Here is an 18,723-nt window from a genome sequence, read left to right as displayed (position 1 = left end):
TATTGGGGATTTCTCTGCTCACCTACCTAAGACTTTTCTGCTCTTCAATTGTTAATATTTAACTTGTTAGAGTCATAACACTGTTTTGATTACCCTAAAATGCATAACGTTCTGTAAAATCTTGCTTGCATACTATAAACTCCTAAGTTTAAATTTTTTAAAAAAATCACTTCAATGGTGACCTGAAATTCCAGGGGACACATCCACCCATAGGAAAGCAGCCACTAGCTGATACAGTGGGAGTCTCCCCTCCCATTGGCTGTGGCGAGAAAAACCTGGCAGTAGCCCCTTGCCCTGGTTCAATGTGCTTCAAAACCGTTGGCAGCTGACACAGGCTCCAGCTCCACCCTCTGGCAAAGTCCAGTCCAAAGCTCCCCCCGTGGGAGGTTGTGCCAGCTGTTGGCCTTCCCCTGTGGCACAGGCTGCAACAGAATCCGGGTTCCTTCTGCATCGTCTGAGAACCGAGTAAGGTAATTCAACAGGTGTTTCCTGTACCATTCCCCAACCCCCTGCCAGACTTTGCTGATGAACCCATGACGGAAATGCCTTGGGAACTTGGGAAGAGGGCCTGAGCTTTGTGGAGAGGCCAGAGGAACCTAGTGGTAGGCCGGGAGCACAGTCTGGGAGAGCAAGGGGGCATGCAGGGCAATCAGGAGCGGGGCGGGCCTCTGAGGCCACAGCTGCCTGCCTGGCAGTTATAGCAACAACACTCAGGTTTCTCTGGGAGGTGAAATCTGGAACTCACTTTTCCCCCTCTTGAGTGTCAGCTGTATCTCTGTAAAAATGGAGGAAACAACCCTGAAGGCCTGGAGCCCATATTAAGAACTCACAATCACACTGAGGCAGCTTTGCAGCGTGCTCGGTCCCCAAAAGTGATCTTAGCCTGGGTTCCTTGCTGTTGTCAAGGGTCACTGCTGCTGGGTGGAATGCTTATCTTCTGTTGTTAGGAGCACCCAGGAGAGCTAGAACAGAAGCGGGGAGTAGCCTAATGCAGCGCCAACTTCCACGTGCAGGGGGGACACATCTGGGGATGCTGCGTAACAGATTCTAGACCACAGGTGACCCAGAAGAAGCTGAGGTGGAGCAGTTGAAACTAATGCTCATATGTGGCAGCTGCTGCTGGTGCTGGTGCCGTTGCTGTTCCAAAGACCACATTGGGAAGTAGCAAGATGGAGCCGTACAATATAGGACCTTGGGATGCTAGAGCTGTTGGGTGCCTGAAATGCAGATTCGAGGTGCTTGCAGATGTAAGACACACTGTAGACTTGGAGGACTTTTAGTGTAAGACAGCAATGTAAAACATTTCACAACTCGCTTTCACCTGGATTCCACATTGAACCCACACTTTCTGTTATCTGGTTAACTCAGGTGCCTGACATTCATTTCACTTCTTGACTTTCACTTTTCTTCACAAGCATGCTAGAACATTATAAATGGTTTGTGCAGCTCGTAGGCAGTTCAAAAAGTTATGGAAAGTGTATGTTATGGAAAAACCAAATGAATTTCTATATTTTTCGCACCAAAAAAGATCTTGTTTTTATTATTATTTCGTTTGGAAGTGCCCTCATGTTTCTGCCAGCTAGGTCTGGGCTACAGCTTTGTCTAGCTTTGTCTGGCCAAGTCGGGACAGGCAGAGGTTGTTGGAGGGACCCCTGGGCAGGACTGAGCAGTGACCCTGAATGAACTCTGAACTCCTGACCGCAGACTGGCAGACAGCCACAGGCCGGGGGAAGGACAGCAGTGGGGCAAGCGGGGAATCTCAGGTTTCGAGAACAGAGACACACTCGAGTTGAGACTGAAGTCCAAAGCATGCTCTGCATAGTGGAGAGAGAGTGCAGGCTCCTCCCACAGCTGGGATTCAGCTCAATGCTCTCTCTGCTCTTGTAGGTGACAGACAAGAGGCGACCAGCCACAACGAGAACATGGGGTTCTGGCTGAGAGGTGCAGTCCTGCGGGCACTTAGGGGTTCCCGGGGATTTTGCAGATCTCCTGGGCATCCATCACCTTTCCCTGTGCCTCAGAAGCTGGTGGCCACTTGGGAAGCCATCAATTTGGGAAGGCAGCCAGTGCCCGAGTATTTCAACTTTGCCCATGATGTGCTGGATACGTGGAGTCAGATGGAAAAGGTGAGGCCCATCTTGCCCTCTGTCCATTGTGGGTACACCAGGCTGCCCTCAGCTACCCCATGAGACTTAACACTAGAAGATGTGTTGACCAGTGAATATTGCAAGGCCTAAAACATCAAGTAATAATACTTAAGTCTATGGAGGAAATTGTGACCAAGTAGTGGGAGCCACAGATATCCTTGCCTACTCCAAGTTCCTCAAGATCACAGGCAAACACAGGCTGGAATACACTACATTTTTTATACATCTCCTTCTTTATTTTCCCTTCTTTGTGTGCCTGTTGTGTCTCTGTATTTTATGGTTACCTTTTATTTATGCTAATGGCCATCAACTTATAAAACAAAACAACGTTGGGGTGACTTGTGGCACTACACATCTAAGTCTCATGTTGGGGTGCCAACAAGTGGCATGCAAATAGTATTTCAATTTTAAAAAGGAGGATTATGTAGGACAGCATGAACTGTATGCTACCTTTTGCATTTTGCATTCAAAAGATTGTATAAGAGATAGACATTTGGCACAGCAATTAAGATTTCTCTAGGGATGCCAATATCCCAGACTGGAGTGTCTAGGTTCAACCTGGTTCTGTTTCCACTTTCTATTTCCTGCTAATGAGCACCATATGAGGCAGTAGGGGATGGCTCAAGTAGTTGAGTCACTGTCACCAAATATGGGAGACTCAAATTGAGCTCCCCAGCTCCTGGATATGGTCTGGCCCTGGCCCTGCTGTTGTGGACATTTGGGGAATGAAATGATAGATAGGAGAGCCCTCTTTCTCTCTCTCTCTCTCTTGCTTCCACCCTTTCCCCTCATTTTCATATAACAAAATGTTGAACAGTAAAATGCTATTCGTTTTCAAAATGTTTTGTGCTTCCATTTACGTAAAGAAATACTGAAGGAATGTGTGAGACATTAAGACAGGTGAAGTGAGAACAGGGTAGTTAGAAAGAATGGAGTGAGCCCCTGAATGGATCTTACTCCACATTGTTTTGATTTTGAACACTGTGAATATACTCAATGTATTGTGAGAACTAGCATAAAATATTTTTAAATGCAAGCCAAAATCCTTGGCAACTGACTTCTACTTTCTTTCCTGCCCGTACCACTGTCTAGGTCGGGCATCGGCCCCCAAATCCTGCCTTCTGGTGGGTAGGTGACTCAGGAGAAGAGGTCAAGTGGAGCTTCGAGGAACTGGCCACACAGTCCAGGAAGGCAGCCAACGTCCTGAAGGATGTGTGTGACCTGAGGCCTGGGGACAAGATGATTATGGTGCTCCCGCGGCTCCCAGAGTGGTGGCTGCTCAGCGTGGCTTGCATGCGGACAGGTTCGTAGCCAGGCTGGGGCTAACAACACACCTGAGCCTTGCGGTGGCCACAAGGCCTATGAGATGTAACAAAATGAACTCTGTGTGGAATTTGGTTTACTTTCCCTTTGCCCAGTGATCACAATCTTAATTGTACAAAGAGACCAGAATGCGTTGTCCTTGATCAAAGCAGAACCACTGAACGAAGGCCAACGTACAAAAAGTCCCTGCACTTTTTTGAGTACCTGCTGTGTACTAGGTACTGTGCTAAGCACTTTGCATGATCAAAACTTCTCTTGAAAGCATTAGGCTTTTTCATAGGATCTTAATTTCCCCAGTACCCCCAGTTCTACAGGTTCCCTAGTTTCCTTCATGTCCAAATCAAATCACTCAAAACCAAGATCCCACATTTTCAAGTCAAGTTTTACAGTTCCCCAATATTTTAGAAAGTATCCAAGCTGCATGTCCTTGCATCCTCTCATCCTCACATTCTCCAGATACACACCTGTCAGCCCTCTTCCAAACTCTGTGTGGGAAAGTCCTCCCCTGGAAATAACTAATCCACAGAGATGGGAGAACAACCACAAGCACAGGATGTCAGCTCAGGAAGGGTATACGCTGAGGCGCTGGAGTCCCTCAAGAGTTAGGAGATAGTAGCGAAGGGCAATGAGAACTTTGATTCAATCCTCGTGCTTTCTGGAAGGTGATGGGATGATGGGTTCTTTGGGGAGCTCCTTTTCCTCTGTGAATTGAGTGTTACCCTCCACAGGATGCTCACAACCTGCATTCATTACAACTGAGTATCTGAAGTATTCCATGAAAATTTGCTCCAATCTGTGCTTACTCATTCCTTCCCTGCCAAGTGAGAAAGGCCAACTATTTTCAGAAAGCCTTTGGTTCAAGCTCTGGATCCCTATTCCCTGATCTACCTTCTCCGTACTCACAAGAGACTCACAACCAACACGAGGATCCATTGTAGCATTGCATTTGAAAAGCTCGTCAACTGACTGGACTGAGTCCTCTCTAAGTCAATAGAATACCATGGTCAAGATCGTGGTCTCAGGTTTAGCACTGCCCGGCTTCACAATTCCAGCTCAGCAACTTACTTTTCATGTGATCTGGGGCACATTGTTTCATTGATTTAAGGCAAAAGTCTTAGTTGTTGTTAATAATCATACCCACTTCCCTAAATTGTGAGAAGTAAGTGGAACAATGTAAAGTTCTTAGCACATGTGAACACTCCCTAAATGCCTTCCAGATTTCATTATTATTGTTACCTCTTCCAGCTCCTTCTTTGCAGTCCCTGCCCCTCTCTCTGACCTCTACCCAGTGGGGCTAGGTCCCCCCCTACTGCTCTGTCAACAAGCCCTCTCTGTGTGCTGTCAGGGGTCATCATGATTCCAGGCATCTGTCAACTGACGGAGAAGGACCTCAAGTACCGGCTGCAGGCGTCCCGGGCCAAGGGCATCATCACCAGCGACTCTCTAGCTGCACGGGTGGATGCCATTAGCGCTGACTGCCCCGCCCTCCAGACCAAGCTGCTGGTGTCAGACAGTAACCGGCCAGGCTGGATAAACTTCAGGGCGCATTTCCGGTGAGTTGTGACTCTCCAGGAAGTTAACACTCAGGTGAAGTCAAGGTGCTTCTGCTCTAAGTCATGAGAGTTGGAATGCATTGCCAACTGCACAGGAAGGGAGTGAATGAGAGACTAATGTTCCCTGTGGAAGCCAGACTGATCACCTTCATAATCAAGTTCACTCATTCAGTCACTGCTTGGCTTATTACTAGCTTTAAAACAATGTTTGTTTTTATTGCAACAGCAGATTTACAGAGAGAAGGAGAGACAGAGAGAAAGATCTTTCATCTTCTGGTTCACACCCCAAGTGGCCACAACAGCCGGAGCCAAGCTGATCCAAAGCCAGGAGCCAGGAGCTTCCTCTGAGTCTCCCACACAGGTGCAGAGTCCCAAGACTTTTGCCTTCCCAGGCTGCAAGCAGGGAGCTGGAAGGGAAGTGGAGCATCCAGGTCACCAACTGGTGTCTATATGGGTCCTGGAGGATGCAAGGCGAGCATTAAGCCACTAGGCTATCATGCTAGGCCCTTTCACTAGCTTTTGTCTATCCACAGAGCTATTAGACCCAGAATATGCAAAATAACCAAAAAGGTACAATTTGTGCATAGTGGGTGGCCAAATGATGATAAAATAACTGTCATGTATCCAGTGCTTTGTGTATGCCTGAATCTATGTTAAATATCCATTTGCATACACTTATTCATGCACCAGAGATTTAATGACCATCTCTTTTGTGGCAAGCATTATGTTTAGTGTTTAGAACATGGTAGTGTATATGATACCAGCTCATTTAATCTCTGAAAAGAACCTTCTAAAGTGCACTGTGACTCCGTTTCACTGGTAAGGAAATGAAGACTTGCCCAACATGCTAAAAAGGAGTCAGAAAAAGTCAAAGCCCCAATTGTTCTGGATCGAGAACTTGCTGGAAGCCCATCTGAGGCTCTGAGACAATGTCCTGCTTTAAAACCAGAAATTAGAAAGGGCGTTTGGAGGGTCTGCACCACTCAGTCCCAAAGGCCCATCCCACAAACCAAATGCACCTGGCTTGCCTAGCTGCTGCTTCAAATTCCAGTCCCGAAACCTGACCTGCTTAACCAGCAACTCTGCAGCATCTCTGAGCAAGGACTCCAAGAATCTGGGTTTCAGCAACTCCATCCAATGGATTTTGTTAAGCTGCAGATTGTCCTAAATCAGCAGGTTGTCACTGGAATTACTTGAGCTTAAAATATTTAATTTTCTGATTTAATTTGACCAAGGGATAGGGCCTTGCAATGATGCTTCTTTTAGAAACTTACCAGGGGATCTCAAGGTACAGGTGGGATTCTCAGAACTGTTGTCCAGATCTCAAAGTCCCCAGTTAGGGAACCCTTTAAAAAGCAGTTCTGAATCCTGGGGAATTGGGGTGGAGCAGGAATGCACAGGATTATGCGCATTGATTGTGTGCTACCAGAGGGTCATCATGTCCTGGTCAGAGAGCATGGGCTCTCCTGTATCAGACAATTAACTATTTTGAAGCCTTAATTTCCTTGCTTGCCAAAGCGTTCAAGTTTCTACCTATGGAGCGGCTATAGAAAATGCAGACTGAAGTGCTCAGCACTGTCTGTCTCACTTGGTATTCACTGAAATATTGGCTACATGTATTATTTGTACCATTCAACTCGCCTGCTGCTCTTCGTACCACCTAGTGTTTTTACATTGTCCAGAGAGGCCTCGGCCAAGCACGACTGCGTGAAAACCCGGAGTCAAGACTCCTTGGCCATCTATTTCACCAGTGGAACTACCGGATCCCCCAAGATGGTTGAGCACTCTCAGAGCAGCTACGGATTGGGCTTCGTGACCTGTGGCAGGTATCAAGGATGGCGCATCTGGAAGATCTAAGAACAGAGTGGGCACGTGAGTGGGACTAGGCAAGTGACGGGTAACTGGCAGGAGCTGAGAGCAGAGATCAAAAAGAAGCGAATCAGATAGGAACTGACAGCTTTTGGCTTTATTCTGAGTGAGGTGAGAACCCACCAGGGGGTTGAACTATTTGGGAGGAAAAGAGACATCAACTTCACCTTTTTTGTGTGTCATCTTTAAGTTTGCACTACCATGTTATGGAATGCATCCTCACAGCAGTATGACCATCATCTCCAGAAATCATCTTCATTCTTCCCTCATGGGAACTCCACACACCCCTCACACATTAACCCCCATTTCCCTCTGCCTGGTCCCTGGGCACCTCTCTCTTACTTCCTGTCTCTGTGAATGTGATTACTCTCAGTATCTTGAAAATGCAAGTCTTACACAATCTGTCCGTCTTCTTGTACTAAGCATAATATCCCCAGGGTTCATCTATCTTAGAGTGTGTGCCAAAATTTCCTTCTCTTTTAAGGCAAGAAATACACTAGAGTCTGTGTATGCTGCTTTTGCTAGGCTGTTCACCTGTGGATTGCCACTTGGACTGTTTCCACATGTAGGTTATAGTCAACGGCACTGCTATGAACACTGGTGTATACAAATGACTGTTCAAGTCCCTACTCTTAATTCCTCAGGGGATACAATCAGCAATAAAATTGCAGGACCACATGATGATTCTACATTTTAGTATGATACTTCAGAATATGTGTGGCAAGATGGAAATAAGAGATGTGCTCATTTTGATGTTAAATGTCTTCAATAAGTTCATAGGAATGTGTGGTAATGAAAATACCAGACCTGGGGATTATGGATGTATTTTGAACATAGGTCTGATAAGTCTAATGAGAGTAGAGTCAAGGATGAGTCCAGATTGCATAGCCTGGATGGGATGGGGAATGGAGGGATACGAAAAGTGCATTTTACACACTGAAAATGCAAATACTCCACACCCCTAGGTAAAAGTGGTAATGTCCAGTAGGCACTCGGGTGTGTTTGTTGAGAGTTAATGAGAAAAATGCCTGTTGGAATCCTGAGTACAAGGATGGTTTAATAAGAGGAAGACCAAAACAAGAGATGGAGTGCCTGAGGTTTTTATACATGGAAGGGGTGACTGGTATGACTCAGCAGAGGCAAGAAAAGATTGACAAGGAGGAGAAGAGGGGGGGAACCAGGAGACCAAGCACAGGACACAATTGCTCTTCCATCTTCCCTGCTCACAAGGTTCCTCTTCCTGGGGCACACCTCCTTTTCCCCACCCTTGATTGTTTAAGCCAAATGCCACCTTCTGTATAGGAACACACCCCCAGCTCCCATCTCCACCCTTGCTCTAAATCAAGCAACTCTTCCGTCATTTCATAAGGGTTTGTGTCAAACTCTAGTTGAGCCTTTTCTCAAAGGGCTTCCTATACGCTTGTATTTACTAAATGATAAACTTCTGTAAAACTAAGCATTCATTTCCGTATCCCTAAGACTAAACATCAAATAACATGGCTGAATAAATTGTAGTTATGGAGATTAGTTACTCCCTTGTATATCATTCCTACTAGACTGTGAACTCCTTGGAAACATGAGTTCCGCCTTTTTAATTCTTAGCCTCAGGGCATAGCTACCTTGAAGATCCTCAGTAGGTGCTTATTGAAACAGTGGTTTACTTGATTGTTCTTGTACAGTTTTGACAAACACAAGTGAGGATCCACTCCGTACAGGGATCCAAATAAGGTGATAGGCATAGCCCCATTTTAAAGTAGAAGTATTGTGGAGGGTGCTGACTTTCTCTCATTTTTGACAGGCAGTGGATGGACTTGACTGAGTCAGACATCTTCTGGAATACAACCGACACTGGCTGGGTGAAGGCAGCCTGGACGCTCTTCTCTGCCTGGGCCAACGGAGCTTGCATTTTTGTGCATGAGCTACCCCGAGTTGATGCCAAGACCATCCTGAATGTGAGAGACAAAAACTGTGTCTCATATGTGGAGAGTAACTGAAATGGGTGGTAGCATTTAGCAGACTCAGTTCCTCTTAGGCTGTGAGCCCAAGGCCTCTGCGCCTCACTGTGCACATCCATCAGCTCAGGTATGCTCACAGCTGGGTGGCTTACTTCTGCCAGAGTGAGCTACTACACAACATACGGTATGATTGGAAGGGCATCAAAGACAGAAGTGATAGCCTTTGTATAACCTAATCTCAGAAGTGACATCTGCTACCTCAGTGCTGTGCTGGCCATACAAACCAGCCATGGGACAATGTGGGAGGGGACCCTACAAGGGCACAAACCCCAGGTTATGGTCCCTGGGAACCATCCTGGAGCATGGGTACCATACATGGCTTTCAACTTTTCTGTTTCAGTAACAAGCTTTGAAAGAGCCAGTTTGCCCACTCCAATTCCAGAATCTGCCCTTCTGACTCTAAAAAGTTCTATCACCTTCTGTTTGTGTCTAGATTCTCTCCCTGTTCCCGATCACCAACCTCTGCTGTGTTCCAACCATCTTTCGGCTGCTCGTGCAGGAAGATCTGACCAGGTACAGCACACCTGTTTGGTGCATTGAGGGTCAAACAATGAGAATAGAGTGTACAGGAACCCACATGGACACCCACCCTCTCATTCCCACATTCTGTCTTACTCTATGTATCTGTATTTTTTACTTCTCGCTGGCATGAACACCTGTACCCTTTGCAGGTCCTCCCAGAAACATGTCCAAATGGAACATGGAATGGAATAGAGCTAAGTTGATCTGAAGTTTCAATGTTGAGGGATGTGGGTTTTTTCTCACTTGTACCTGTAAGCTGTTCCTTCCTTAGAGTGTCTGTTGTGTCTGTGAGAATAGAGAAATTATTGGGTAAAAGCCTCTTAAGGGAAGGAATTGGGTGCTAGGACCCTTAGGTGTGGGTGATATCCATAGAACCACCATTGTGGTTGCTGTTTTGCCCAACTCTAGACTTACTCCACTTAGCCACTCTCTGGGTACCTGGCATTGGGCACTCATAAGATTCTGTGGCTTGTCCTTGGCCAGTGAGTGCACAGCAACATCTGCTACACAGATGTTGAAGATGTCTATGTAAGACATCTTCATCTGGCCAACAAGTGTCTGAAAAAGAGTGTTTTTCCTTAGTTGTCAGGCAAAATGCTCTGCAATGTCAGACTCTCACCCCTTTGGCTGATCTGCTGCCTGTAGCTTCACATTAAGATTTTGGCTGAGAACAACCATCTATTCAAGGATAATTTACTAGTATGTCAAATGCATTAGACCCAAAGGAAAATTGGAAATACATTCGCAACCCCTGATATTTTAATATTTTAGGTAAGTTGCTGAACCAAGATGTGGTTTCGCAACTGATTTAGTGGCTTTAGGAATTTTGGGCCCATCTGTCAAAATTTTGTGATTTTTTTTAAATTTTGTGATTCTTAGGGGGGTGAATTTCTATCTTACCAATTTTTAATTGAGTAATCTTTGTCAATTAGATAGTGGTCAGCATTTATTATTAAATAGAGGCTACCGAGTTCTGCCAAAACTACTAGTGGTGATTCTGATTTTATCCCTATCTCAGATAGCATTGATTATTTATGGCTTGAAATTCAGAGAGACAGACACAGGAGCAACAGCTCCCATTCACTGGCTCACTCCCCGATGCCCACTGTAACCTGGGCTCAGCCTAGCCCATGTCAGGATCCTGGATCTCAGGTTTCCCACACAGGTAGCCAAGACCCAAACACTTGAGTCTCTGCTACCCTCCCCCCAGAGTACACATCAGTAGGAGGCTGGAATGCACAGCAAAGCCAGGACTGAGACCCAGATACTCTGGTATGGGATATGGATAGCCCAAGTGGCAATTCAACTGCAGCATCAAACACCTACAAAGCCAGAGGGTGAAAGCACTTAGAACAGGTCACCAATCCGGGGAGTTGAGCCTCTAGTGCCTTTGAGGATCTGGACCCACACAACAAGCCTGGACAGCGTGTGGGGATGATGTACTGATCTCTGTGGTCTTCTCCCCTGAACAAGGTACAAGTTTCCAAGCCTGAGGCACTGCTCAGCAGGAGGCGAGGCCCTCAACCCTGATGTGAGAGAGAAGTGGAAGCTACACACGGGCTTGGAACTGTTTGAAGGTTATGGGCAGTCAGAAACAGTGAGTGCTGTGGCCTAACTCCCTGCCCTGGCCTCTCCACCCACCCCCATCTGAGCCCTCAGCCCAGGGGGGAATCTTTTGCCCTTGCAACTATTCTCTCCTTGATCTGTCTCCCCTTAACCCCCACCATCTCCCATGGGAGAAGCTGGTGACAAAACTCCATGGGTTTTTATTTCCTTTTTGAGTTAAAGATAATTTAAAGTAATTTCACAATTACGCCATAACCAGGAAGCAACTCTCGTGGTCAAGGGTAATGTTAGCCTCCACCAGGGCAGCCTACACCTGCTCTATTCGGAGCACAAGACCTTGAGCCGTGCCCGTACAGCCATTAAGACAAACTGCCCATTAACTCTCACCTGACTTACGATGTGTTCTTTCTGTGGGAGTGCTCTTTGGACAGCTCCAGAAATGTTTGTTGACTATGAAAAGCATGAGAGAGAGAGAGAGAGAGAGAGAGAGAGAGAGAGAGAGAGAGAGAGAGAGATGAAGAAGAAGAAGAAGAAGAAGAAGAAGAAGAAGAAGAAGAAGAAGAATAGTAGCAGTAAAGAGGGAAAGGGGAGAAGGGAAGAGAGAGGAGACAGAGCAAAAGAAGAAAGTAAAGATGGGAGAAAGCGAGAAAGCAGAGTGGAAGAAAGGCGTAGCCCAGGAAACAAGCTAAGGCAATGAAACCAATGGATTTCTTTCTAGGTATTAGTTTGTGGCAATCTAAAAGGCACACTCATCAAGTCCGGATCCATGGGCAAAGCAATCCCACCTTATGATACACAGGTAGGATGTGCTACCAACTCACTCTTGTGGCTGGGACATGAACAAGGTGGGTGCACTGGGTCAGCCAGGCTTGTCTGGCTGCTCAGGCCTCGTCACATGATCTCTCTGCCAGATTGTGGATGATGAAGGCAACGTTCTGCCTCCAGGAAAAGAGGGGAACATTGGCATCCGTGTCAGACCGAACAGACCCTTCTGTTTCTTCAAACACTATTTGGTAAGTGGCAGAGAATGGCCATTCTCCTACCAACTGCTGTCTGCCAAGCATGAAACCCAACTCTTTTTTAAAGATCAATTTAATTTTATTGCAAAGTCAGATATAGAGAGAGGAGGAGAGACACAGAGCAAGATCTTCCACCTGATGATTCACACTGCAAGTGGCTACAATGGCTGGAGGTGCGTCGAACCGAAGCCAGGAGCCAGAAGCCTCTTCTGGGTCTCCCACACAGATACAGGGTCCCAAGGCTTTGGGCCATCTTCGACTGCTTTCCCAGCCACAAGAAGGGAGCTGGATGGGAAGTGGGGTTGCCAGGATTAGAACCGGAGCCCATATTGAATTCCGGTGTATACAAGGTGAGAATTTTAGCTGTCAGACTACCATGCCATAAGCCCAACTCTTGATACACATCTTGAAATTAGTGCACAAAACAGCTCAGCATTGTAACAAAGAAGGTGCTGGGATGGGTGAGCACTCCTGCCACTGAGAAGGAAGCTCAAAGTGGGGAGCCACTCACCCAATGGGCTTGCAGATTGTGGGACCGAAACATGTGACACAGGGGGCAGCCCCTTCACTGTCATGATGAGAAAATTGAGGTTTGGGGAAGGAAAAGCATGAAGCGAAGGTCAAACTTGAATTTTATGTTTGAGCTGAGTTTTCAGCATTCTTTTTGGGGGGTGCTGGCAGGACGTGTGCCTAAAATTGGAGATGATCCAATACAATTGTTCAATGCAGAATGATGTGTCAGTCAATAAGGGACAACATAGGATTCCATCAAATTAAAATGGAACTGAAACATGCCAAGGGCCTAGTGAGACATCAAGACTGTGGTGACATCATGATGCAATATGTTAGCTGTGTGTGTGGGGGGGTGGGGGTGGGTGTGGGTGTGGGTGTGGGGGTGGGTGTGGGGGTAAACTCGCTGCACTGCCAGGCACATAAACGTGTGGCACACGTGTGACAGGCATTTGGCACAGCAGTTAAGATGCTGCCTGTGACACCTACATCTCAGATGGAAGGATCTGGGTTTAAGGTGCTACTCCACTTCCCATCCCAGTGTCTTGTCACCCTGGGAGGCAGCAGGTAATGATTCGCAGCAGCTGGTTCCCTGCCACCCACACCGGAGACCCGGATTAAATTCCCACCTCCCAACTTTACCCTGGCTCCGTCCTTGCTATGAGTAAATCACAAAAGCATTGTACACACAAGTATGCACAGTGTGTAAAACTTGGTAAGAAGTGACTATCTTCAGACTTACATGCTTACCATACTTATTATCATTATTTCACAACCCACTCCTTCTACTTATGAAGAAGCTTACTGTAAACATTCCATGTGTCACGCAGGCAACAGCCTCTTGCATCTTGTGTTTACGGGCTCTCAAGATGGAGGTGGGGCACATTGGGTGTTTGAGATGTTCTGTCATGGTTTGTGTACATTCACTTTAGACAATGGTTTGTGTACATCCCCTTTGGACCATGATCATGAGGCGCTTTCCCTCTCCCGACTCTTCTCTGTACAACCTGGGCAGCAGGCTGTGTGTGGGGAGCACCTGGAAAACCTCTGCCACTCCTGCAGCCTGAGCCACACCTTGGCCTCATTCAATCAAAATCGCCAGTGGTCAGTGGAGATCAGCGGAGGTCAGCTCCAGGGTGACCCCATGGTAGGCCAAGATTGAGAACCACACTTTCCAGCAATTCCATCTCCAGCTCTTCATCAGGCGCAGTACGGCAAGAAGCAGTCACAGAAATCAAGCCTTTTGCTTGGGGAATGTTGAGTTTTACAAGTTGTCCTGTGACTGTAAAAGCAATAATCTTTACCTGTGTTAATTCAAGAGTCATAGAAACATCTACAAAAAAACGAAGAGGAACTTTGTGATCAGGCCAAGCGGCGATCACATTAAAATTCTAATGTGCTTCCTTCTGATCGCTTCTGTAAACAATAGCAAATCCTTGACACTTCTGACAAACAAACTCAGTTGTGATTTATTCATTGCCTGTCCCATGCCCCCAGAGGCAGACAAGGCACTCATGGAGTTCACACACTTTTCCTCTATGGGTCACATCACTTCCTAGAAAGAATACCAAAGTACTTTGTAAAGTCATTTACTAGAAAAGAGGCTCCCTTTCTCTGACACTTTATTTCCATTGCCAGTACCAGCAAATAGTTCTTTAGAACTTAGAGTATCCGAGTTTGACTTTTTTCTCTGTCCTTTATCCTTACCCTCCCCACTGCCCCCAACCAGTATGCCTTTTGGCCAGAACCTCTTGTCTACATCCAGCGATTTTGGAAAACAAAGAGAATGTGTTTTCTCATCCTAAAAAACAAAAATCAATTTAGAAAGTCAAGGCAATGTCCTGTGTCCATCTTCCTACATTCAGTTGTTTCCCAGGATCCTTCTCTTTGTGGCAGTGGGTGACTGCCCCGAGCCACTTCCTGCCCCTCACCATGTGGGGCTAACCAAGCAGTTGCTGGCCCAGAGCATCCTAAATGGACTGTTTGACTTTCAGGAAAACCCTGAGAAGATGGCAGCATCAGAGAAAGGGGACTTCTACATCACGGGGGACCGAGCCCACATGGATGAGGACGGTTACTTCTGGTTCGTCGGGAGGAGTGACGATGTGATCAACTCCTCAAGGTCCCATTGTCCGCTCGTTGCCTCCCTCAGATGTATCCAGGCAGAATTGGAGAGGGGCCGTGTGCGTGAGTGTCTGGTTTTTTTTTTTCTTTCAGCTACCGGATCGGGCCCGTGGAGGTGGAAAGTGCCCTGGCTGAGCACCCAGCTGTCCTGGAGTCTGCCGTGGTCAGCAGCCCAGACCCCATCAGGGGGGAGGTAATAACTGGGAACATCTCCTCCTGCTTCTGTACCCACGACATCCAATAAAGCCAGCAGGGAACACAGTGCTAGCAGGTGAACACATAGCCCAGTCCACTCCCTATGTTTCAGCATTAGCCAGCTACCACCATGAGACACAAATTCCCTCTAGTCTACCATCACCCCAGCCTTTGGAGACATCACTACTCTCCAGCAGCATGGGGGAAGTCTGGCTCTGCCAAGGCAACTTCAGGCAGAAGAACCCACCATTCAGTAACTCTACAGTCAGCTGTTTTTGAAGTTGATCATTTTGTATTGGCTACAGATAATATTATAAACAATCACTCGGGAGGGAGTGAAACCCCACCCCTGCTACAGGGACACGATGGGAAAATACACTGGTCGCTAAGATAGAGACCTGGATCCCAGCGGCAGACTGTGGGACAAATGCTGGTAGCAGGTGCAGCACATCCATTCTACCCAACACAACATTCTTTTCTGTTTGCAGCTGAGGCTATCACACACACTAGACCTGACTGTGATGCCTCTAGCCTGGGAGGGAGCGCCAGGCACTAGGCTTCTAAGATGCATGAAACAGAAGCAGTGTCTCTTAGTGTTTGCTGGTTGCAAGCGTTCCTACATGCATAACTCCTGGGGAAGTGGATGTGCTTTCCTCGGTCCTGGCCAGTACCCATGCCTGGTTAGGGAAACCTGAAAGTCAAGGCCCATTGGAACCCTGCAGAAGCTCCTTTCCCCAAAGTATTTCTATCTTAAGAGAAGCGACGTTGGCACCTGTTGAGGTCAGTTCAGGTTGGGGAGTGAACAAGGCTCTGCAATGCTGACTCCCCCAGCAGCAGACATGAAAAGGTGAGCAACGGAAAAATTGTCTGGTACCCTGGATACACCCAAGGAATTGGTAGAATTGTCATGGTGGGCTGGTAACAGAGCGCTTATTCACAGCACTGGCTTAAAGAGAAAGGGGTTGCTGTACAAAGTGTGACCCCGGGGTCTGCTTTTCCCCTTCAGGTGGTGAAGGCATTTGTCGTCCTTTCCCCAGAATACTCCTCTCATGACCCAGAGGTGCTGACCCGGGAACTCCAGGAGCACGTGAAGAGAGTGACTGCCCCATACAAATACCCCAGAAAGGTGAATTCTGGGAAAACAAACACGTGATGGTTGGGAAATCCCATGTGTACATATACACCCCGGGCTCCTGAAGGTAGAGCTGTGCTCCGGGCCAGGCTCAGTGGTAGCGAGGACTCATGGAAGTCCAGCCGCTGCCTCAGCACTGTGTTCTGCGAGCCCTAACCAGAGCTCACTGCGTTACTCTAACAAGTGTATGACTCCAGAAAGGAGGTTCTGTCCCATGTTCCAGCACTTGGGTCTGATGGCCAACTCAAGCTCCAGTCTGCAGCTTGATGCTGATACACACCCTAAGAAGCAGTGGCGACCACTCCAGTACTTAGATTCTCATCACCCACATGGGAAACCTAGATGGGTCCAGCCCTAGCTGCTGCAGGAATTTAGAGCTAGAGGAATTTAGACCAGAACTAGAAGTTCGCTTTTCTTTCTCCCTCTCTTTCCTCTCTCTTGTGCCACTCGGTGAGAGAAAGGAATGATGTTTTGACAGTGAAAGTCTCCCTGAGCCATGATAATTTCTAATTTTTTTTTCTTATTTCCATCACTAGGTGGCTTTTGTTTCTGAACTGCCTAAGACAGTTTCTGGAAAGATCCAAAGGGCCAAACTGAGAAGCCAAGAGTGGGGGAAATGAAGTGCATCCCCACAAATGCCCTGCGACCTCCAACCTGCCCACAAACACCAGAGGTGTTTGTCTTCCATTGGGTCCCTCCAGAGTCACCATATGATCCCAGAAGAGTGAAGAGCTCTGACCAGCTCATGGCCAACGCCCAGTCCAGCAGGTACTCAAGGACTCCATGGAACCCTCTAGCCGGAAGCATCTTAGTGGCCTGCTCACTGGCCTAACTAGGTCACCCTTGGAAAGGCCAGGTCATCACACTCACAGGGTACCTACCACTCTCTATCTGCCACTAGGAGCATGAAAGCTTAGCTTAAGCCTTTGAATAGTACCATTTGATAATAGCAATCAGGGCCATGTCCTTTAGCATGGAAATTTCATCTTTGGGACTCACCTAAAAGAAAGGGCTCAAAATGTAGAAATTATTTGTTGCATAAGTGAAAACTGGAAAAAAAATCAATGTCCAAATGACTGGGAAATGTAGTAAATTAACCCAATAAAATAATGACCTGGCCATTTAAAAGATCTAAGGACTTTATTGTATCTTGCGGAAAAGATAAGCTATTTCAATTTTAAAAAGCAGAATAAAATAATGTGTGTGTGCTGAAGGATCACAACTCAGAAAGGTAAACAGCAAATTGTAGCTGGGAAGCTGGAGCACCGATTCACTAAGATGTGAACTTTCCTGGGAATTGAGGAGAGAGAAAAAATGCACAGCTATCATTGTTTTCTTTCCTCTTTATATTGTATCTATAGTTTTCAAGTTTTCCAAATAGGTAGTATAACTATTTTAGTAAGATGCCATTTTACAGAAATGACCTCAAAGCCACACTGCTTTATGTCTGGCGCTCCTTCCACATACACGTCCCTCTGAGATGCTGGTGAGTTACGTGTCATCCAGGAAGGACATGGCAGTCCCTGACACTGGCACATGTGGCCCTGAATCACAGAGAACAGGCTTGTGAACAAGCAGCTGATGGACACACAGTGTGTTCCTCATGCCACACTCAATACGCTACATTTCCACTCACACAGGAGGGAGTGTTTGTTATACACCTGCTCAGTGCTGGCAGCTGAAAACAGGATAAGCAAGGCCAGTCAGTCGGCATGAGTTTGCTTGGGCCATTCAACCAAGAGCCACAGCCTGGAGCACTTAAACCACAAGGACGTATTCATTCCCTCATGGGCCAGGAAAAGGGGGTCCCAGGTCCTAGGGTGGGCAGGTCAGGTCTAACCCAAGGTTTCCTGCAAAATGTGTGGGTGGCCAACCCGTCTCTGGGTCTCCAACGTGTTCTCCACACACATGTATATATGCCTATCTTTTTCTTAGAAAGACACTGGCTATGTCACACTCTCATGAGACCCCACCTCAGCTCAAGCAACTCTTTAAAGACCTTATTGTCACACGGTGGCACCCTCAAGATTAACATGGATTTGCAGAAGGAATAAGAGAGCCCAATTACAATACCCTTGTGGAGTTGAGTCTCATGGAGTGGGTGATGTTATTCACCACAGAATACTGGACATAAACACACTTCTCTGATACATACTGCGGAGGAGGCACAGATCAGTGAGAGGCCCTGCAGTAAAAATTTTTTAAACTTGGGCCCAGTGGCGTGGCCTAACAGCTAAAGTCCTCGCCTTGAACGCCCCGGGATCCCATATGGGCGCCGGTTCTAATCCCGGCAGCTCCACTTCCCATCCAGCTCCCTGCTTGTGGCCTGGGAAAGCAGTCAAGGACGGCCCAAAGCTTTGGGACCCTGCACCCGTGTGGGAGACCCGGAAGAGGTTCCAGGTTCCCGGCTTCGGATTGGCGCGCATCGGCCCTTTGCAGCTCACTTGGGGAGTGAAACATCGGATGGAAGATCTTCCTCTCTGTCTCTCCTCCTCTGTGTATATCCGGCTTTCCAATAATAATAATAAATCATTTTTAAAAAAAAGTTTTTTAAACTTAACAAATTATTTATTTCTGGACTTTGCCATTTAATGTGTTTGGGCCAAGGTTGGCCATCGTCAGCCGAAATGATGCTCATCAAATCCTAAGCCAATGAGGAACGACTGAGCCTAAGCACAAGGGTGTAAACGTGCTTTAGGGAAGCTTCCTGACAAAAACAGGAGGCTGAATTTTGCCCTCACACTGACC

At 47.0% G+C, this 18,723-nt stretch overlaps 1 protein-coding gene across 1 annotated transcript; it reads left to right on the top strand.

The window, feature by feature from the left end:
• Nucleotides 1-1,849: 1,849 nt before the first annotated feature.
• On the top strand, nt 1,850-16,618 carry ACSM5 (acyl-CoA synthetase medium chain family member 5). The gene is made up of 13 exons (XM_004586779.3): nt 1,850-2,126; nt 3,240-3,450; nt 4,816-5,023; nt 6,706-6,849; nt 8,691-8,844; nt 9,341-9,420; nt 10,903-11,026; nt 11,714-11,794; nt 11,907-12,008; nt 14,519-14,646; nt 14,742-14,841; nt 15,850-15,969; nt 16,512-16,618. The coding sequence occupies exons 1-13, from the start codon at nt 1,923-1,925 to the stop codon at nt 16,593-16,595; spliced, it is 1,740 nt and encodes a 579-aa protein (XP_004586836.2). The 5' UTR covers nt 1,850-1,922; the 3' UTR covers nt 16,596-16,618.
• Nucleotides 16,619-18,723: the final 2,105 nt, after the last annotated feature.

This window comes from Ochotona princeps, chromosome 24 (assembly GCF_030435755.1).
Source record: "Ochotona princeps isolate mOchPri1 chromosome 24, mOchPri1.hap1, whole genome shotgun sequence".
In the NCBI taxonomy this organism is placed as follows: domain Eukaryota; kingdom Metazoa; phylum Chordata; class Mammalia; order Lagomorpha; family Ochotonidae; genus Ochotona; species Ochotona princeps.
The sequence above is the reverse complement of the archived record's forward strand: the minus strand, read 5'-3'. Positions and strand labels throughout refer to the sequence as shown.

What these genes read in the sequence shown, in the direction of transcription:
- ACSM5 (XM_004586779.3), top strand. Translation starts at nt 1,923, where the DNA reads ATGGGGTTCTGGCTGAGAGGTGCAGTCCTGCGGGCACTTAGGGGTTCC. An exon ending in AACTTCAGGGCGCATTTCCG is followed by an intron (nt 5,024 to 6,705) that starts GTGAGTTGTGAC and finishes TACATTGTCCAG; the next exon opens with AGAGGCCTCGGCCAAGCACG. An exon ending in GGCTTCGTGACCTGTGGCAG is followed by an intron (nt 6,850 to 8,690) that starts GTATCAAGGATG and finishes CATTTTTGACAG; the next exon opens with GCAGTGGATGGACTTGACTG.